The 21954-nt window shown below is 38.4% G+C and overlaps 3 protein-coding genes across 3 annotated transcripts; 1 reads left to right on the top strand and 2 right to left on the bottom strand.

The window, feature by feature from the left end:
• Nucleotides 1–13736: 13736 nt before the first annotated feature.
• Nucleotides 13737–15018, bottom strand: LOC131429793 (serine/threonine-protein phosphatase 2A activator). Its single transcript, XM_058594161.1, has 2 exons — nt 14872–15018; nt 13737–14817 (listed from the first exon to the last, which is right to left on the bottom strand). The coding sequence occupies exons 1-2, from the start codon at nt 14882–14884 to the stop codon at nt 13805–13807; spliced, it is 1026 nt and encodes a 341-aa protein (XP_058450144.1). The 5' UTR covers nt 14885–15018; the 3' UTR covers nt 13737–13804.
• Nucleotides 15019–18707: 3689 nt separating this feature from the next.
• Nucleotides 18708–19618, top strand: LOC131429792 (probable NADH dehydrogenase [ubiquinone] 1 alpha subcomplex subunit 12). Its single transcript, XM_058594160.1, has 5 exons — nt 18708–18779; nt 18841–18936; nt 19009–19186; nt 19248–19332; nt 19494–19618. Exons 2-5 carry the CDS (start codon nt 18842–18844, stop codon nt 19571–19573), a joined length of 438 nt encoding a protein of 145 aa, XP_058450143.1. The 5' UTR covers nt 18708–18779; nt 18841; the 3' UTR covers nt 19574–19618.
• On the bottom strand, nt 19606–21477 carry LOC131429791 (cryptochrome-1). Its single transcript, XM_058594159.1, has 2 exons — nt 21157–21477; nt 19606–21100 (listed from the first exon to the last, which is right to left on the bottom strand). The coding sequence occupies exons 1-2, from the start codon at nt 21396–21398 to the stop codon at nt 19696–19698; spliced, it is 1647 nt and encodes a 548-aa protein (XP_058450142.1). The 5' UTR covers nt 21399–21477; the 3' UTR covers nt 19606–19695.
• Nucleotides 21478–21954: the final 477 nt, after the last annotated feature.

Below are 21954 nucleotides of genomic sequence, written 5' to 3'. Positions count from 1 at the left end.
TTTATGTCTTTTCCCGTAAATGCCAATATGAAAAAGACAACCGCGACTGCAAAATTCTTTTTGGTGGTGGTGTGCCATCTAGTGGTTTGTAGTCATTAAAAAGTTAACGTTTTTTCGGTGACAGTGCGTCATACAGCTGCAGATAGAATAATCCAATTCAACCATTCATGTTGGTTAAAAACAACATTTTATTTTTCTAATTCAATTAAAAATTAGCTGAATGAAAAAGGAGTGTGCCATAGCTAAGAAATGACAGCACGTTTAATTACTGAGTTCAACCAATTTAAAATAGCTATTTCAACTAATGTTTTATCAATATTAAGGGAATAAGAATGAAAAAATCTAAACTAGCAACAATAAGATATTTTTTGGTAACTACCTAAAATCAGAAAATCAACTAATTTTTTCGCCAAAATGCTGATTTGGGTCTTTTCGTGTGAGTATTTTGTTTCATAGAACTAGTTTTGGATATAATGAACCGATAACCGCTGCCATTCGATCATTCACTGCTGTATTAGATCTTTTTGAGTTTAGAGAAACCATTCAGCCGCTTCGCTAGCAAATGTGTTTGCTAGTTTTTTTAGTCTTTATTTTTATATTCCATGAAATTATGTGTATTTTGTTTCTAATAATGTTATGTTACTATTAGTTTTAGATGTATTGTGATAAGTATTTTGTGTTTTAAGTTTTTCTCCACCCACATCCAAGTACATTTCGGATCCTTTCGATATTACTATTATAAATAAATAAATAAACATAATTTGTTTTCCTAAAACCGTAGGAACTATGATAATTTGTATTTTCGAAGCGGGTTTGATAAGTAAGCTATGGAAAATAATGTCATATTAATTTCCAATTCATATTCAGAAATTCTTGACAGCCACAAATGATTTGTGGCCGATGTTTCTTATTTAAATTAATTTATGAATGAATTAAAACGTTGCATTTTTAATATCATAGTAATTAATCTTGTGAAGCATTGAAAGTTAGTAAAATTCACCCAATCAATTAACTAGTACGTACGATTATCGATATTCGGAAGTGTGGAGAAGGCACGTTAGTTTTATTCGTATTCACGTCATTCAGTTATGTCTCTGAGATGAACCCAACCGTCTTTTTCTATTCTTTATAGATAAAATAACAAAAACATCGTGCAGTGGCCGGTGTCTCAGTGTGGCATATTTGCTTTTCACATAACTCTTATAAAGGGCGATTTTTCAAGAGGTATAGGATTTGATTTTCAATAGGGACCTCTAATTCAATTCAGATAACAAAAAATCAAAACTTTGTGTTAGGAAATATGACTTACAACTATTGATCAGTTTGAATTGAAAGTTTATTTACTTTCAGTGATCTTCATAATCGAACCATTCAATTTAAATTGATGCTAATGTCTCTCTCTGATACATGTGATCTGATTGCAAATGAGATCACAGGGGTGATACTGAAGTTCTATTCGACCGGATTGTCTTCAGAGTTATGTCCACCACATCAAGAGTACCCTCTTAGAAAAAAAAACGTTCAACGGTGGTCCTTCGTTGGTCCAATACGCTGGATCATTGGTCCAATGAACGTCCAATCAATCGTTCAACGGGAGGCCAACACGGGACCTTCGTTTGCCGATTTTGAAACAGACCGTTGAACCGAATGCTATTTTTTCGTTCAACAAACCTGGCAGTCCATTGTTTTGCCATTTTTAATATGACGAGTTAGAGCCCCGTTGGACTAGTTTTACTGGAGAATTTCCGAAGTTTTTTCCACTTATTTTTTCAAACTAACACTACATACCTGTACAATACTTCACGTTCAAAATAGCAACAACAGAATAACAACAAATTTTCTTTCTATATGAAGGTAACACGTAATTTACACATAGTTCAATTGGTAGAACGATTTCCAAAGTTTAAAAAAATGTGAACTCAGCAGAGAAGCCAGATCTGCAGATTTGTCTGTAAATTTGCAGATTCGTACATAGTGCTGCAGACATTTTGTCGTGAATACGACTTACTTTACTACGGGGTGCCTTTTCAAAATTAGCCATATGGAAGAATGGGCAGAACTTAATCGTGAATATCTCGACTTGTATTAATGGTAGCAACATAATTCTTTCACCATTTCATCAAAAATATGATCAGGAATTTAGGATAATATTTTGAACAGTGTGAGATAACCACAAACAACTCAAAAATTAGGTTTTCTCAAAATTTCAAAATAATGCGGAAAACTCTTTACATTCGCTTGGGTTTTTCGCGCAAGGACGACGATTTTGAGGTAGTCAGGCACATATCTTCAACTGAATGCGTATAAAAGGGGAACCGTGGTGAAAATCGATCATTATTCGTCATCTAACACTCGATGTGGATAGACGAATAACCTACTACGACTAATTTCGATTTTGTTTTATTTTTTATTCGCAGTTGTCTACCTACCCAAGCTATGGGTAAAAACCGCCATAGATCCGAGAAGGATCCAAAGGATGCTAAGCGTCTGAAGCCAAGTGATGTACAGGTAAACGACCGTTTGCTGAGTAAAAACCAATATGCTGATCTGCCAGTAGATGTCGAAGAGGAACTGCAGAAGAAGGAAAAAATGCCGCCTTTCTACCTGAAGGGCTTCCCACCAACTCTACGCTCGGATTTCAACACACTGATCAGCAAAGGACTACAGGCAACAATCTGTTTATGTACTGAAGGCTACAAAATAACTGTTCCGGCTTTGAACCACTACAAAGGAGTGGAATACTATCTGAAGCAGACAAAAGCGGAATACTTCACACACGATATTGCCGCCAACAAACCTATGAAGGTTGTACTTCGAGGACTACCCGACATGATGGAAGCCGAACTAAAGCAGGCACTGTCGGAGGCTGGACTAAAGCCTTTGATGGTATTTAAAATGAAGCGCCATAATACGGACAAAAAGTTTAGAGATCAACTGTACCTGATTCATCTGGAGAAGGGCTCCATCACCATGAGTCAACTGAAAACGATTAAATCGTTATTTCACATAATCATCGAATGGCAAAAGTATAAACCGGTACATCGGGATGTCACACAGTGCACGAACTGTTTGAACTACGGCCATGGAGCGAGGAATTGCCACATGAAAAGTCGGTGCGGGAAATGTGCCGAACCACACAATACCAACGATTGCCTACTAGATGATATCGCTGTAAAATGTGTGAACTGTGATGGCGACCATCCATCTACTAGCAAATCGTGTCCCAAACGTGCTGAGTTCACAAAAATTCGACAACAGGCGTCCCGCAAACAATCAACGCGCAAGAATGTTCCACAGAAGGATGAAGTTAATTTCCCACGGCTCCCACCGAAGAGGGATATTCCGAATTTGCCGCCACTTCCTCGCAGCAATCCAAAAGATTCAGCCTCTGGATCACAAAAAGAATCTTCCTCAAAAATCCCTCCTGGATGGGGCAATAATCAACCACAAGCAAAGGATGACTCTGGTGATTTATTTTCTGCTGAACAACTGATCGTCATTTTTGAAACAATGACAACAAAACTACGAAACTGCAGAACGCGGTTGGATCAAATCAACGCCTTAGGCAAATTCATCATCGAATATGCAATATAATGAGTTGGTTATAGTAAATTGGAATGCTTGCTCACTCAGGAGCAAAACTGCTGAATTGTCCGACTTTCTTCAAGAGAAGAATGCCGATATTGCTATTTTAACTGAAACTCATCTTAAACCTGAAATTTCTATTTTTATTTCCAATTACAGGATTCACAGGCTCGATAGGACAACTACCAGAGGAGGGGGAGTTGCCATTGCCATTAAACGATCCATTCAGCACAGGCTTCTGTCAGCCTTTAAATTGCAACTCATAGAAGCCATCGGAATTGAGATTACAACGACGATGGGACCCATCATCATCATTGCAGCGTACTGCCCCAAACAAACCAATCTTCGAGGTGGTACGTGTGCATCATTGAAGCGAGATCTGGCTATGCTCACTCGACGACAGAACAAATTCATCATTGCTGGGGAACTGAACGCACGGCACGAGCTGTGGGGAAACAGAAGACAGAATCGAAACGGATTCGTACTTGCCGAAGATTACGAAGCTGGACAATACAACATCTTCGCTCCGGATCAACCAACGCGACTTTCCAGATCGGGAGTTCATTCCATTTTGGATATATTTATCAGCAACATCGCCATAGACAGCTCTCCGGTTGTCTTCTACGAGCTCTCTTCTGACCACTTTCCAGTAATATTGACGTTGGGATCTTCACCAGAAACAGTGCCTATTCAACCACGGAGGAACTATTATCGCACCGATTGGATCCAATTTCAACAAATCGCCGACCAACTTATTAATATCAATGTTCCACTAGATTCCCCGATGGAAATCGATGCGGCCCTATCTTCCTTCCAGCATTCAATCACAGTCGCTCGTGATAGGACGGTTCCAGTACAACATATGCCGAGTTCCTCTCTTCAAATCGACAGTGTCACCAAGAAACTCATCCGACTTCGGAATATCTACCGGAGGCAGTATCAACGAACTGGCATCCTAGATAGGAAGACTACTTATAACAACTTAACTAGGATAATCCAGGAAAGGATATCTGAGCTTCGCAACAGGAACTTCCAGCAAAAGCTTCGAGAAATTCTCCCACATTCAAAGCCCTTCTGGTCCTTAGTGAAGGTGCTTAAGAAAAAACCGAAGCCTATTCCTCCTCTGATGTCACCCCAGGACGCAGCTGAAGGAATACCTTTAATCACACCAGTAGAGAAGGCAAATGCGCTAGGCCAGCAGTTTGTGTGTTCTCACAATTTAGGACTCAACATTGTTAGTCCACATGAAAGAGCCGTTGCAGATAGAGTAGCTGAGGTTGACCAATCAGACAGCTTAGTTCCTGATGAAAGTAGAGTCACTGCGAATGAGCTGATGGCTATTGTGAAAAAATCCAAAAATATGAAGGCCCCCGGTTTCGACAACACATTCAACATTGAGCTGAAACATTTGAGTATTCGCTCATTTGTCTTCTTAGCTAAACTTTTTAACAGGTGCTGGGAGCTTGGTTACTTCCCTTCAATGTGGAAGTTAGCTAAAGTTATCCCAGTTTTGAAACCGGGGAAAGATCCTTCCTTTTCCAAGAGCTATCGGCCCATCAGCTTACTCTCTGCCCTATCCAAGCTGTTTGAAAAGTCAATACAAAGGCGAATTCTTGCTTTTGCAGATGAACAGGATATAGTTCTGGAAGAACAGTTTGGGTTCCGGAAAGAAAGATCCACCATCCACCAGCTCACAAGGGTTAACAACGTCATCCAGCAAAACAAATCAGTGTCCAAAACGACTGCCATGGCATTATTGGATATTGAAAAGGCATTCGATAATGTGTGGCACGATGGACTGGTGTTCAAACTGCATCGGTATAATTTTCCCATGTATCTTATTAAAATTATCAAAAATTATCTTGCAGATAGAGCATTCCAGGTTTCTCTGAATAATGCACTTTCAGAAAGATTTACTATTCCTGCTGGTCCTTACCCCAGGGAAGTATCCTAGGTCCCATTCTATACAACATTTTCACATCAGATATCCCACCTCTTCCAGGTGGTGGTGTTCTGTCACAATTTGCTGATGATACTGCCATTCTTTACAAAGGTCGTGTCATGAATGCTCTGAAAAATAAACTACAGACAGGTCTGGACGCTTTAACGGAATATTTTACAAGCTGGAAAATTGTGATCAATGCAGCAAAAACTCAGGTCATCTTGTTTCCACATTCAAGATCTCCAAAACTTGTTCCATCAGACGAATGCCGAATACGATTCGGTGATGAGGTCATTCAATGGTCCGACGAAGTTATCTATCTAGGACTCACCTTTGACAGACATCTAATATTCAGGTCACATGTTGACAAAATCGTTCAAAAATGCAGCATACTCATTAGGTCTCTGTATCCGCTGATTTGTAGAACATCTAAACTATGCCTGAAGAATCAGATGGCTGTCTATAAACAAATCATCTACCCCGCAATTGAATACGCAGTCCCTGTTTGGCGGGGCTATGCACGAACACACAAACTTAGGCTTCAGCGCATTCAAAGTAAGATCTTAAAGATGATTCTAAATCTACCCCCTTGGACAAGAACTAGTGAAGTACATGAGATGGCCTCACTGGATATACTAGAACAAAAATTCGAACAATACTGCACGAAATTTGAAGAGAGGTGCTCAATCTCTGAAATACAAATAATTCAAAATTTGTACGTATTAGGTTAGGGATAGTTATAAGTAGGTAGACAATTTATAAATAATTAAAATAAATATTATGATTAAACATTAGTATGTAAAACAAGAGTAACTAAAACACCTAATATTAATAACGAATCGTATGAACAACAAAGATGAAAGGCCAAAGGGTCAAAACACTTGTACTGTAAAATGTTGATGTAATACACAAAAATAAGATTAATAAACAGATATTTATGCAAAAAAAAAATGAAAATCGATCATTTCTTTTCGTGCGTTCGATGGAAGCAGACGTCGTGGGAGTTAAACCTTCAACCAGCAGCGACGGAGAGAGCGCCTTATGCGTGGTTAAAACCTCAAACGCTCAGGTAGCAACTTTCATTTGCTTGCTGGCCTTCAAGGTGAGAAGACTGCCATCGCGAGATTTAAACCATCAACCAGCAGCGACGGAGAGAGCGCCTTCTGCGTGGTTAAAACCTCAAACGCTCAGGTCGCAACTCTCATTCGCTTGCTGGCCATCAAGGCGAGCAGACTGCCATCGCGAGAGTTAAACCATCAACCAGCAGCGACGGAGAGAGCGCCTTATGCGTGGTTAAAACCTCAAACGCTCAGGTAGCAACTTTCATTCGCTTGCTGGCCTTCAAGGCGAGAACACTGCCATCGCGAGAGTTAAACCATCAACCAGCAGCGACGGAGAGAGCGCCTTCTGCGTGGTTAAAACCTCAAACGCTCAGGTAGCAACTCTCATTCGCTTGCTGGCCTTCAAGGCGAGAAGACTGCCATCGTGAGAGTTAAACCATCAACCAGCAGCGACGGAGAGAGCGCCTTCTGCGTGGTTAAAACCTCAAACGCTCAGGTCGCAACTCTCATTCGCTTGCTGGCCATCAAGGCGAGCAGACTGCCATCGCGAGAGTTAAACCATCAACCAGCAGCGACGGAGAGAGCGCCTTATGCGTGGTTAAAACCTCAAACGCTCAGGTAGCAACTTTCATTCGCTTGCTGGCCTTCAAGGCGAGAACACTGCCATCGCGAGAGTTAAACCATCAACCAGCAGCGACGGAGAGAGCGCCTTCTGCGTGGTTAAAACCTCAAACGCTCAGGTCGCAACTCTCATTCGCTTGCTGGCCATCAAGGCGAGCAGACTGCCATCGCGAGAGTTAAACCATCAACCAGCAGCGACGGAGAGAGCGCCTTATGCGTGGTTAAAACCTCAAACGCTCAGGTAGCAACTTTCATTCGCTTGCTGGCCTTCAAGGCGAGAAGACTGCCATCGTGAGAGTTAAACCATCAACCAGCAGCGACGGAGAGAGCGCCTTCTGCGTGGTTAAAACCTCAAACGCTCAGGTAGCAACTCTCATTCGCTTGCTGGCCATCAAGGCAAGAAGACTGCCATCGCGGGAGTTAAACCAGCAGCGACGGAGAGAGCACCTGCCATTATTTGGTTTTCGGTAGTCGTAACGAGGTTATAGGTTCAGAATTCAACTGGTTATAGGTTTAGAATTCAACTGGTTATAGGTTTAGAATTCAACTGGATTCTGGAACTGTATTCCGGAACTAATTTGAGTTTCGAAATTGCAACTGGATTCTGAGTCTGTTATTGGTTCTTAATTTAGTTCTTGAACTCAGGATCCAGTTCTTTATTCCAGAATCCTTCTATTCGGTTCTTTTTAGAACCATAATAATACTCCTAAAGAATTATGCGGAAATTTACTTTACTTTACTCTATAAAACCCATTCTGGTAGTCATGGCGAAAAATCGTCAAGTTTTAGAGCTTAGTTCTGGAATATGGGTTTAGAATTCAGAGTCTGCGTGCTGAACTAGCTCAAATCGTCACTCTTCATCACGAACGCTTTCATAAAAATTTCTTTTCAGAGCCACCATTTTTTTATTATAAAGAACTATACTGCTTATTTCATAATATTTAATTGCGTTTCAGAATGTTTAATGTAACTGTAATTTAGTCTAGGCGCATCGTTTAAATTTCTAGTAATGAAAGAGGGGAAAGTTACACAATTCAAACAATCGATGAACTACCAATTCGAATTCGGAAGCATAAATAAAGCGTGTCATATTCGTATTCACGACATCCAGTTATGTCTCTGACATTACACACCCGTACTTTTTTTTTTGCCCTCCACACTCCCCCGCACCAAAACGCTCACATTAGGAGCCCTCTGGTTGCGGACACATACAGTCCTCAGCTTGGGGAAAAAAATTCTACTAACAAAAAAAAAACGCGATTTTATCAAGCTGAGGTTATTATAAAACGAAGAAGGCTAACTATTTGTACTAAGCAAGAGCTCCCAGTGGAATGTAATGGCGTTTTCGTTTTTAATTTGCACTACACCGGTGCAGTGCTACACTGAGGCATGAATAAACGAACAAAAATGACGAAAACATAAACAGTAACCATTGACTACAATAAACGATTCCATTGCACAGAGCTACACCAAACTTTTGATGAGTGCTACACCAGTGGTATCGGTGCAGAAAAAGTGTAGCACTGGTGTAGTGCAATTGGTAAAAACGAACGGTTTCAGTGCAGCTTTCGCTACACCAGTGTAGTGCAATTTAAAAACGAAAACGACATAAGATTCCTGTTAAGGGGCACTTAATATGTTGAAAAACAAACTGTTCTAAAAATAATATTTATGTATTCGTCTATTGGAGCAGGAAAAATCCCCCTTGAGCTGACCGTTGAACCAGTACTTACTCAAAGGGCACAAAAACCTCCTCCTCTTTTTATATTTGATGAATAAGTTAAATGAAAGAATTAATAAATAAATTAATGAATAAGTAAATGAATGATTAAAGTAATGTAAAACGAAATTTATTTCATAAATGAACAAGTGAATGAATAAATGAATGAATAAATGAATGCATAAATGAATGAATTAATGAATGAATAAATGAATGAATGAATGAATGAATGAATGAATAAATGAATGAATAAATGAATGAATAAATGAATGAACAAATGAATGAATAAATGAATGAATAAATTAATGAATATATGAATGAATAAATGAATGAATGAATAAATGAATGAATGAATGAAAAAATGAATTAATAAAATGAATTAATAAAATTAAAAAATTGAATACAAAACCGGTTAGAATGATAGTAACAGAGTAACAATACTTGGATACTATAATAAATCTTGAAAATAAGCACAGCACATTATTACGACAACAGAGGATACCTCTGACGGAAGCGATAAATAAAAAAGGGACTAAAAATACACACACACACACATCCAAAAACCAGGACATACAACATACAAACCACAGCATGCGGCTGATACACCTACACAATATAATCAACTATCTTCGATTTTACATATTGTTTCATTTTAGTTTTAAGCAAGTCAATATTCATGATTTGTTTCAGACTTATAGGTAGAGAATTATAGATAGTCGGACCGTAGAACGTTATCCGAGTTTGACCGAGATTTGTGGATACTCTAGTTCGCAGTAGTGAATTAGCTTGTCTGCTACTTCGCTGCCGTGCAATAACCGATAGAGGTGAATTGCTATGAACCCCTGGTTGGTAGAGCGCCTTATGGACGAACATGATTGTTTGCATGTCTCTCAATGCCAGAATGGGCAAAATGCAGTGACTAGTGTTGGAATACAGTAAAGCTGTGGGATACAAATGGGGCAACTTAAAAATAGTTTTAAGGCATCTATTTTGCAATATCTGAATTTTTTTCAATCTGGACTTAGGTGCATGACCCCAAACGATTATTAGATACTGAATGTGAGAATGAATACAAGCAAAGTAGAAACTCAATAAAGCCCTCCTTGGAACAAAATAACTAACTTTGCGCAATGCGCCGGATAGTGCGGATAATTTTTTTTCGATAGCCTTTATATGTACATCCCAAGAAAGAGTTGAATCGAGATGTATACCTAGGTATTTGAAATCGTTTACTTTTTCTATTGCAATAGTCTCAAGACATGGATGAGTATGATTTGGTAGTTTTTTTCTCGGGGAATGAAACACCATGTATTTCGTTTTTAATAAGTTCAAAGACAACAAATTTGCGTTGAAATATTTAGATAGGATCCGGAGGTCGTACTCAATCAACGGGATTAATGTTTGTACGTCCTTGCATGGATAGAACAGTGCAGTATCGTCAGCAAATAACCTAGGTACACCTTTTAGATTCAAATTCTCAATATCGTTAATATAAATTAAAAATAACAATGGTCCTATGTTACTACCTTGAGGTACTCCTACACTAATGGAGCGATATGAACTAGATGAATGACCAATAGATACGAACTGTTTTCGGTTGGATAAATAGCTTTTGACTATGTCATTTGCCACCCCTCTAATCCCGTATCGATCCAGTTTTTCTAAAAGGATTTTGTGATCTAATGTGTCAAAAGCCTTTCGGAGATCCAAGAACAATGCACCAACAATTTGTTTGGAATCAATATCACCAATGAGACAATCAACCAGCTCAGCAATAGCTGTTGTTGTACTACATCCAGATCTAAAACCGTATTGGAATCGATATAAGATATTATTAGAATTTAGGAAGTCGAGCATTCTGTTCACGAGAAGTTTCTCCAAGATTTTATTGAAAATCGATAAAGTAGAGATTGGACGGTAGTTGCAAGGATCGCACTTATTTCCGGTCTTGAAAATGGGTACTACACGGGCTATTTTTAGGCAATCAGGATAAACACCAGTTATTAAAATTTTGTTAAATATTTGAGCTAAAATTGTTGAGAAGGAGCGAGGATTACTTTTCAGAAGCTTTGCAGAAATATTGTCATAACCATTACATTTGCTGGAATCAAGTTCGTTAATTATAGCAATGACTTCATTTTCAGTGGCTGGACGTAGAAAAATTGAATTTGTGACAGAATAAACATTTTCAATAGGATTTGAAGTGTTCAAGTTCGAAATTTCGTCAGCTAGAGAGGCGCCAATACTTGAAAAATAATCGTTGAATGTTTCACATACTTCCAATTCGCTTTTTGTTTTTGTTCCATTTATTACTAGTTTTATTTGCTCTTTTGATTTAGTGCGTCCCATAATTAAATTAACATTTTTCCAAAGTCTAGAATGACATGTAGTATTCAGAAGATTTTCTTAATATAATTTCTTGTTTGACCTTTTCACTATGTCAACTTTCCTGGAGACGTGTTTCAGTAATCCTAGAAGGTTGAGATCAGTTGGTTTTTTTCTTACTTTTTTGAGATAATTGGATTTAAGCTGTAGTAGTTTCCAAAGATCGTACGACATCCAAGGACAGTATTCACGTTTCACATTAATTGCTTTGGTATAAGTCTTAGTACACTGCAATAACATTGAGTTATATGTTGATATGATGTTCGAAATGACGTCTTCGACATCATCTATGGACAATAAACTGTCAATATATTGATTGAAAATTCTATTGAGCTTGCTGTGATCAACTAGTTTTTTTGTTAGTACCTGTTTTTGTCTATTTCCATTCAACTTTATTGACGATATAATTTGAAGATGATCGCTTAAATTCGTAAAGACGGTATCGTTACGTAAAAGAGCGGCATCATCGGTTTTGCAAATAAAATGATCGAGAACGTTTCCACTAGATGGTCGAGTCGGGATGGTATTAGTGCATATAAATCCATAGGACTCGAGTAGGCTACAATATCGCGATACAATGTTATTACTTGGTAAATTCATAGGAACGTTAGTATCTCCTATTATGTAACATGGTTTGTTCTTTTTGACATTTGAAAGCCAGGATTCTAACATATCATGAAATCGATTGAAATCAAAAGCAGGAGGTCTGTAAATGTCTATAATGTCAGAACAGTGCCCATTAATGTTAATCTCAATTTGGATGGTATGTAGACCATCAATAACCTCATTTTTTAATATGTTATGCTCTATATTTTCCTTAACAAACACTGCTAACCCACCGTGGGAACTATCTCTACAAGAAAAAGTAGCCGAATAACCCGGAATTCCGTAAATTGATGTACTACCCTTTCTGAGCCATGTTTCACCGATGACGATGATATCTATCGTTAAATCGCATTGAGCCAAAAAGTATTTTATATTATCAAATTTGTACACATCATTCATACCTCGGATATTCCATTGGACTATCCTCAAGCATTTCTCGCTTTTATTATTACACCGTAAATTAAAATCGTATATATTATCATGATATGTATTGACAATACCTTCCATTATAGAAAAAAAATATAACATCACGTTCAACTGAAGAAATACAATACATTTTATTGCAGTGAGTTCGCATTTCTTTTTCTCTTGGGTGAGGGAGAACCAATCGAGACAGAAGTATTCAACAGACGAGTAATCAAACGGCTCAAATCTTCTCTATTCCTTACAAGTTCGGGTTTTGAATGCTCGTCCTTTTTTACTAATATTACCCCTCCTTTACCAGACCAAATATACTTAATGTTGAGAGCTTCCTGGGATTCTCGTAATTCTTTTAAAATCTCCAGCGCCAGCGGTGTCAATTCGTCGCGAATCGAAACGGTAGTGGGTCTTCCATTCAGTAGCAATGACTTATTGATCGACGTTGATTGGAGTTTTTTAAGCAGTTTCTTTTTGTTTAAGACTTCATCTTTAATGACTGGATTTTTGAAAACGATTCTGATTGGGATTAGCGGACTAATTGGTTTGTTTGATTGGAAAATTCTAGTGGCAGATAGAACGGAGTCTGATTCTAGCGACACGCCGATAGATTCTAATGTCTTTATTGTTAACTCACAAACATTTTCGTTAGGAAGCACGGGTATGCCGTGCTTCCTAACGAAATTGCATTGCTACTGACTGCTTTTTTATCTGACTTATCGACATTAAGTTCCAATTTGTTAACCACCCCACTAAGGCTAGCATTGGATTTCTTCAAGGATACGATCTCCTGTTTCAAGTTTTCATTCTCACATTTCAGTTCATTGAAATCTGTTACGATGTCATCGAACTTTGAAGATAAAAATTCTTGGGATGCTTCTATTGCCGTTGTTAGCTGTTTTACTTCCAACCTAACACTGTTCATCTCGTTAGCCACCGCGCTCGAGACGGATTTTTTTAACTCTGCAGCAAGTTCGGCTACCATTGAAGAGTTATTGTTCTTCATGTCCATTATACGCTGATATGTAGTAGAACAATCAGCGGAACAAAAAAACGGCATTTCGCGGGTACGTCTAACCGCATTACCTATGATATTGCGGCATTTGAAGTGCGTAAATTTGAATTACTGTAAAACATACACACAGTAGAATGGATGCACTTTTATGTAATTGCGATTCCAAAAATTCTTTTCCTGATTTTTGCCTTGTATGCATAGTTGCTTCTCAGAAATCTAATAGCTGACGCATTTCCAATGACAGAAACTTGAACTCAAAATAACTGAGCTTAAATAGATTTTAAATTTCATCAAATAATACATCAAGAACTCCGGCATATGCTGAGAAGGAAAAAAATAAAAATCAAATACGACAGATACACTACAATCGACTAGAAGTACACATCTCGTTGAAACTTTTATTGATTAATTTCCTCAGTACGTTTAATAAACAATATAATCCTACAACTATTTCATTGATTTTCTCCTTCTGCAAACTTGGGCGGTGCCGGAGGAGCCATTTGCCGTGGGAGCTGACCCAACCGAGGATTTGGTAGTTTTGTACCTGGTTTTACCGGATTCAGCGTAAGAATAGAGCCGAAATAAACGTGCTGAATGACGGGAAACTTAGACAGAACCTCCTTCTGGTACATCTTAATCAGGCCAGTGGATATTTTTGCCCAAGACGGCACTGCACTTATACTCCACAACTGGTTCGAATGTTCGGCAAAATGACCAGTTTTCACCTGTCTGATGTAATCGATACAACCAATGAAAAGAAACTCCTTCCTGTACTCGTCGATTGTATTATCTTCAACAAATTTCGCTGGGTCGATGGGACTATTTACGGCAAGTTGAGCACTTCCCCAAATAAACGGTACAAACTGGAAGTCGTCAAGACTCCACACACCATGGCTGCCCGCTGGTTCCATTCGATAAGTCACCTGCAGTTTCCGCACAAAATTCAAATACTGATGGAATAGACGCAAGCCAATCGCAACCTCATCCTTCCTTTCAACTGCCCCAATTTTGAATAGGCACATCAAAAACATTAAAAACGAAAGCTCATGCCCGGTTCCGTAGTCTATTCTGGTTGCGTTACCAAACGACTCCACGAAATAGAGATTCAGTTCCGGAGCAGCTTCTTTCAGTTGATCTGGTAGGGCATCACTGACGAGACCTAAACTCTCGTTCTGCATCTTCTGAAACCAGGTCTTGTATGCTACGTTTCCAAATCTGGCCGGTTGATCTACCGGTGGAGTTTCGATGGCCATCTGTTCCAGTCGCTTCAACGCATCAATGAACTTTTGAATGACCGGGTTTATCTCGACCGATTGGCTTTGTTTGGTGGCCTGCAGTGACACGCACATTGTACTTATGAATCCCAGCAGATCGTAATAGGCCTCTGATTGCTCCCATTTAGCCATGTCCATTGCATTTTTTATCAATTTCTCCGGAACTCTGTAGGCATATTTTGGCGACCCATCTAAAACCATTTATTTCTTTTAGATAGGATTTGATCATTACCGAGACTTCTTACCTTGTGTAGCCATATCTATGAAATGAGTAAGTTATTACAGAAACGTATTGGATCAGACTTTTTTGCAGAAATATTTTTCATCGGCGTAATGTAATGCAATATGAAAATAAAATGACATTGTCAGAAAACATAATAAAAACAAATACAACAGAGTTGGTATCGATAAAGAGTCCGTTCATAGAACTACCCAGTGAACTTTGTCGAACCGCATCGGTCCGATCATCGGTTCGATTATCTGACCGATTGAGCAAGACATAGGCCCGATCGTAGCGCTTCATTCGAGCCGTCATCGAACAATTAGATAGTCCCATGACATAAGGGCCTAACTGCAAATGAGAGCCTCTCTTTGTTTCTTCTCTTTTGATTATTACGGAGCCATTACTGAAATTTCTCGAAAGCTTCAAATATAAAACGAAAACTTGTAGTTTTAACACACTAACAGACATGACAGTATGAGTAAATTCTTATAAAAATAATTTTTCGTGATGCACTAGTTCCACCTATATTGTACTGCGCGACCTATTTACTATCTGTACACCCCTTGTGTTATGTACAAGTTTTTTTACTAGTTGGTTTCCCCTCGTTTGCCAACACCGATCAGCTGCTTGCAGGGATGCCTGATTTCAACAAAATATTTGAAAATGAATCGTCACAATAAATTATTGGATTACGTTGATAATATATTTAACTTTTTCGCGATGTTGGAAGGTAATCATTCATTTGTCCCAACGTTGTTCATCTAGACTATTTTTTATTGTGTTTGTAGTTTTCACCCGAAATTAAGTGGCGGCAGACCAGAAGCAAGTAAATATTGTAACAAAACGGGTTCGATTTTGTATTGCGTTGGAGGATGAGAAGTAGGCACAATTATGTATATAGTTTTGGCAATATTTATTAAATCTGTATCCTGCATGAAAATCGCATGGACGTATACAAACCAATACATTACAGGTTATTCTGTATGAATGGCAACTCTGTTGGTAAATGAAAAAAATAAACACAGTCTAGATGACAGACAGGATGTTTTTGATAAGGTTACGTGGCGCCATCATGACACATGTGAGTACTGTCCCAAATGAAGGAATATTCGAAATGACCGTTAAAATGATTGAAGAATCTAATTTGATTGTCCTGTCTGTTAGTTTGTGGTTTTAACTTGAAAGTTTTGCAAAGAGTACAGCCAAATATAGAAGAGAATTATTGTGTCATTTTTAATGATTACTAAGTAATGACACTCCACATTTGTATGAAGTATTCATCGTCACTGCCCTTACATGTTAATTAAAAATGCCAATACTTTTAAATAATGACACTTTTAATGATCTGTAAGGGCCGCTTAAAGCGTTAAATATAAAATCAATCCGCTAAATCGTGAGAGAAAGAGAAAATTAAGAGAAACAGTCATTTGCAGCTGGGCCCTTTTGTCGTAAGACTATCGAATTTTGCATAAGCAGAGAAATGGAGCATGTTTAATACAACAAAATGGTTATTAGATTTTTGAATTTAATATATGTTCATTCCCAATGTTGAACACATTCTTCGTATAACTATCAGGTGTACAACTTTGCTTCCGCCGTTTTTTTTTTTCAAAATTAAAAGCTTTTTTGTGGAAAAGGTCTTACAGATGTATTATTCAAAGTATTGTCCGTCGCTAGCGACAACATTCTCCCATCTTTCCGGCAATTTTCGGATCCCGACTCGAAAAAAGGAGTCCTCTTTAGACGCTATCCATGAAGCAATCCATTTTTTCAACTCTTCGAAGGATTGAAAATGTTGATCTGCCAGGCCATGTGCCATCGAACGGAATAGTTGGAAGTCAGAAGGGGCGACATCTGGGGAATACGGCGCAAGACTTCCCATTTCAGCGTTTCCAGATACTTTTTGACCACGTGAGGCCGAGCATTGTCGTGTTGGAGGATGACTTTGTCATGTCGCTCTTGATATTGTGGCCGCTTTTCTTTTAGCGCGCGACTAAGGCGCATCAGTTGCGTTCGGTATCGATCTCCTGTGATGGTTTCACCCGGTTTTAAGAGCTCGTAGTAAATCACACCGAGCTGATCCCACCAAATACAAATCATAACCTTAGCGCCGTGAATATTTGGTTTTGCCTTCGACGAAGTTGCATACCCGGGCTTTCTCCATGATTTTCTGCGTTTAGGATTATCGTATCGAACCAACTTTTCATCACCAGTTACGATACGACGTAAAAAACCCCTTACGATTTTGTCTTTGAAGCAATTGCTCACATACAAATAGACGGTGCTTGATGTCCTTCGGTTTCAACTCGTAAGGCACCCAGTTTCCTTCTTTCTGAATCATGCCCAGGGCCTTGAGACGTTTTGAAATGGTTTGCTGACTCATTCCCAACGATTCGGCAAGCTCTTCTTGGGTCTGGCACGAATCTTCATCAAGCAATGCTTCTAGTTGTTCATCTTTGAAGGTTTTTTCTCCTCCTCCACCATGTTAATCTTCGACATCGAAATCACTATTTTTAAAACGTGGTTTCACTCCCGACACGTTCTTTTACTGAGAGCAGCATCACCGTAAGTTTCTGAGAGCATTCGATGCGCTTCAGCTGCAGTTTTTCGAATTGTAGCAGAAAAGTAAAACTTCCCGCAAATGGCGAAAATTGAACACATAAACAGACATTTTCGATAGTGAATAATACGAAAACCAGAAAAACTGTCTTTTTTTGAGAGCAGCACCAGGACACCGCAACGCACTCCCAGTGATGCCAACTCTCCCCTCATTTTGCGACATAACGGTTAAATGTCATAAAAACTTAAACATTCAAAACACTTGTTTTTTTCAGTAATTTGAAAACGAATATATATCGACATAAAAGTAGTATCAAAAATTATCTTGTAAATTAGTTTTCAAGAAATCATTTTATTTTTAAAAACAAGCCAATAATGATTTCTACAAACAAAATCACTAGTTGAATTAATAAAATTAAAGACATTTTATTTCAACCGATATCGTGCTCAATCGGTCCTGTCATCGGATCGATGCGGGTGGCCAAAATTCACTGCGTTGCAATCAGAGATGCCAGATATTTTCATAGAAAATCTGTATTTTTTGAATAAATAATCTGTATTAATCTGTATTCACTAATAAAATGAAATTCTTACAACAAAATGATACTAAAAGATGTTATTCCAATAGATTGTAGTTGTAGGATAGTAGATTCAATCAGTCAATTCAACGACGAAGTTTCATAGTTTTTTTTATCCACAACAATTGAATCTTTATTCCATATATTTATCTAGTTTAAAATTGATGACTTTATAATTTGACATGGAATTTCAACGCCCAATATGCAACGTCAAGTCGGTTCATACAACTCTCAGTTTGACAGTATAGTTTTATGATGCCATTACTTCCTCGAATAAAGTACTGTCTCTGAGCAAATCTTTTTTCAATAAATCATCTTTTCTGTTAGTTTTTCATTCATTTGGCTTCTCCAATATATGTTTTCACTCAGTCATTGAAAGAAATTTAATATCAGTTTAAATTGGTGTCTAATTATAATATAAATGGATTTCACAGATTTTCATATTAATTTGTGATTTGTCCGTTGATTGATAGACTTTTATATCGACACTGGAATCAAATACTAAAAGATAGCTCAGACAGAAAAGTTTAATTTTTTCTTTCGTACTTTTTGTGAGATCTGTATAAATCTGTATTAAATTGAGAAAATCTGTATAAAATCTGTATTCTGAATTAAATCTGTATGAACATGTAAAAATCTGTAGAATACAGATAAATCTGTATATATGGCATCTCTGGTTGCAATTCCGCTTTTTCGGACACGTTCATAAGTGATTTAGTACCAGAAACTTCTTTACCGACTTGTTTTGATTTTTGACAGCTACTGATTTGCATCTGTTACAATCAGCGATCAGGTTTGGAAATATGATTTTTCTGGTTTAAAAGCGTAATATTTTTCATTCGTACTTTTAATAGGATGGCAAACTACGTCGGGCTAAACAAACTGGGTAAACTCTTCGGATATATCCGTGAAAATGGTGGGATTTTTGCCAGTTTGAGCAAACTGTACAGGTAAAGTGTAGATTTGCTTATGTAACTGTGTCGTTCAAAGATACAAAATATTATTCTCTGGGTGGTACGCAGAATGGACGAAATGAAAACCGGTCGACTTGTCGGAGAGGACAAATATGGCAATAAGTATTTCGAAGATCCCTCACAGTTTTACGGCCGAAATCGGTGGGTTGAATATGCACCTCATTTCTACATGGAATACGATGCCTCTCAAATTCCGGCAGACTGGTACGGTTGGATGCATTACAAGGTAATATGTATGGTACTTTCTGATGTTTAGTAAAAGTACAATAAAATGATTGTATTCTCAGTCGGATCTGCCCCCGAATCGTGATGGTTCTCGCGTTCATCATGCTTGGATGACGGATCACAGTGCTAATCTTTCTGGAACAAATAGTAATAATTTTGTTCATATTTTAGTATCACGGCCGATCAATTGTTCAAACGAATATAATTCATTGTCTAGTATGGAAGCAAAATAAAATCGTTGAATTCTTGATTGGTCGTAGAACTAGAATTTGGTGACGTTGGAAATCTAAACAAAATGTACTTTTCAGAGTCTTATATGCCCTATTCTACAACTCGTCCAAAAGTTGATGCTTGGGACCCAAAGAAGCCGGCAGCAAAACTTGAGTAAGATTGGGAAAATTAGGCAAATAAAAGTTCTAGTTATTTATGTAAACTGTACAGTGATTTTTTTTTCGTTCAAAGGCAATGCGAAATTATATCTCAACAGCTTTTAACAAATAAGACGATTTTCTATTCCCGCTTTAAGTATCTATCCATCGTGTTTTCACGTTTAACCTTCTTCGAAGGCGATTTAGACGGTGTGATGCTGGTTTTGCGTTTATTTGTAAATTGATTTGCGTCCTGATCGTCAGCAATCGCTTCATCCTTAGCGTTTCTATTGTCTCGGTATGCTTTCGTCATTTTCTGAATGTTTAGTTTGGAAATTTCTTCGTGGATAACAATTCTCTTCGGGTAATCTTTACCAATAACACATCCCAGCTTCGCTTGTACCTGTGGACTTGCCTTCCATGGTTCGTAAATTATCCCCGAAGGATATTTAGACAATTCTGGAACATACTTTTTAATGTACTGGCCTTCCGGATCAGTCTTCTTGCCGAAAGCTACCGGACTGTACACGCGAAAATATTGATGGAAAAAAGCAGACGCCGATAGCCACATCCAGTTACCGGCATTCAAAGCCCAGTCGGCATCCAGTAGAAGTTCCTCAAATACTCGCTGCCCTTCCTCCCAGGAAATCCATAAATCTCCACGTGTTAGAAAACAGGCTACTGCATGTCGCGCAAGATGATGGATCCATCCTTCCTGTCGCAGCTGACGCATTATAGCATCAATGAAAGGATACCCGGTCCTACCGTGAGACCACGCTTCCAGGTGGGCTTGATTGGTTTCCCATGGCACTTGCAGGCATATTTTGTTGCCAACCATTTTATCGAAATTTGGCTCAGCAGCGGCGGCGCAATAGTAAAACTCTCGCCACATCAGTTGTCCCACCAGAGAAACTGGCGGTTGAGAATGTTTTTGACCTTTCAGGACCTTATTCAACTCATTCATGAACAATCTCGAGCTTAGACAACCAAATTTTACATATGGACTGAGTACCGTTGTGCTCGGTTCCAACGAGTTTGGAGAAGTGTTGGGTTTCTCGAACGAACAAACCCATGTTTTGCGCTTCATGTACTCCTGCAAGCGCCTTAATCCTTCCGTTTCTCCTCCAGGAAATTTACATTCACCTAACTCTTTCTGTTCGACGCCCAGTTCTTTCAAACCGGGAACGTCGTAACAATGCAAATCTTTTCGTTCCGTTTCATCCTGTTCCGGATCACAGCCCTCGCGTAGTTGGCTTGGAACGTCTACTGGGTTTGGTTGTTTACATGTTGATGCTAGATTTCCATACTTTTGGTAAGTTAGAGGAACTTTTCCTCCATTTTTGCTTAGAATGACGTTTGGGTCGTAAATGGTATGAGATTTTTCGACCAGAACTTCAATTTCTCTTTCATTTGCATATTTGTGCACAATCGCATCTCTCTTTATCGCATATGGCTCGATATCATACTCGTAGGTAAGCAAGCAAACGTTCCATTGCTGGAAAAGCTTTGGAAAAACTTCAACGGGATCTCCTCTAACAACGTACAATCTGCAGTTCAATATTTACGTAACTTATGGTGTGCAATTAACTCCATCTTAAATTACCTGCTGTTTAATTTCCTGAGATTTTGATCCAGATCATCAAGCGATTGTTGGAGAAATCGCCACCTATTTGGGCCTACTTTAAGCCATTTACGGATTTCCGGATCAAGAATGAAAATTGGCCGTAACACAAAGTTAGCTAACGGAGCATCGGTTACGCGTTGAACGGCGGATGCAAGTGCCGGATTGTCATGCACACGAAGTCCTTTCCGAAACCAATGGACAACCGTTTGTTTCGAGGACATCGAAACGAGATGTGATTGTTATGAAAATTTATCAAAATAAAAACCGAAATATTTCGTAGCAATTTTTGGTAAACAAAAGCATCTACTTTACCGATTATTTAGTACAAATTATCAAAGATATCATAAAAAGAGAGTACACCAAGCGCGCAATTGAAGAATCCAACCAAGGTTTCTTGTGAGCAGAGTTGCCAGGTTATTTTTTCAAAAATCTGCCAAACTCAAAAATTTATCTGGATTTGTCTGGGTCTACTATATACAAGGAAATTTTTGCCGGGCTTCATTTTCAGTGAGCAAAAAAAAAAGGTCTCCCCACCTATCGTATAGAGGCCAAAACCGTAAAGATCTAGTAACATCTGACTAAATCTAGGAAAGTCTGGGAAAATTTGGAAAATCTGGCAAAAGATCTGGTTAGTTTGAGTGTCTGGTGAAACGAGGAAAATCTGGCATTTGCCAGACAAATCTGGCAACCTGGCAACGCTGCTTGTGAGGTTGGGTACTGTTTTCATATCTGGGATATTCTTTGTTTTTTTGGTTGGATATTGAGATTAATTGATAA

Source organism: Malaya genurostris, chromosome 2 (assembly GCF_030247185.1).
Source record: "Malaya genurostris strain Urasoe2022 chromosome 2, Malgen_1.1, whole genome shotgun sequence".
NCBI classification, from domain to species: domain Eukaryota; kingdom Metazoa; phylum Arthropoda; class Insecta; order Diptera; family Culicidae; genus Malaya; species Malaya genurostris.
Note: the sequence above shows the minus strand (reverse complement) of the source record. Positions and strands in the feature narration are given on the sequence as shown.

Coding starts and splice junctions, on each gene's coding strand:
- LOC131429792 (XM_058594160.1), top strand. CDS start 18,842: ATGGCAAACTACGTCGGGCTAAACAAACTGGGTAAACTCTTCGGATAT. Junction 19,187..19,247: donor ACGGTTGGATGCATTACAAG/GTAATATGTATG, acceptor TTGTATTCTCAG/TCGGATCTGCCCCCGAATCG. Junction 19,333..19,493: donor TAATCTTTCTGGAACAAATA/GTAATAATTTTG, acceptor TGTACTTTTCAG/AGTCTTATATGCCCTATTCT.
- LOC131429791 (XM_058594159.1), bottom strand. CDS start 21,398: ATGTCCTCGAAACAAACGGTTGTCCATTGGTTTCGGAAAGGACTTCGT. Junction 21,101..21,156: donor CTCAGGAAATTAAACAGCAG/GTAATTTAAGAT, acceptor ATTGAACTGCAG/ATTGTACGTTGTTAGAGGAG.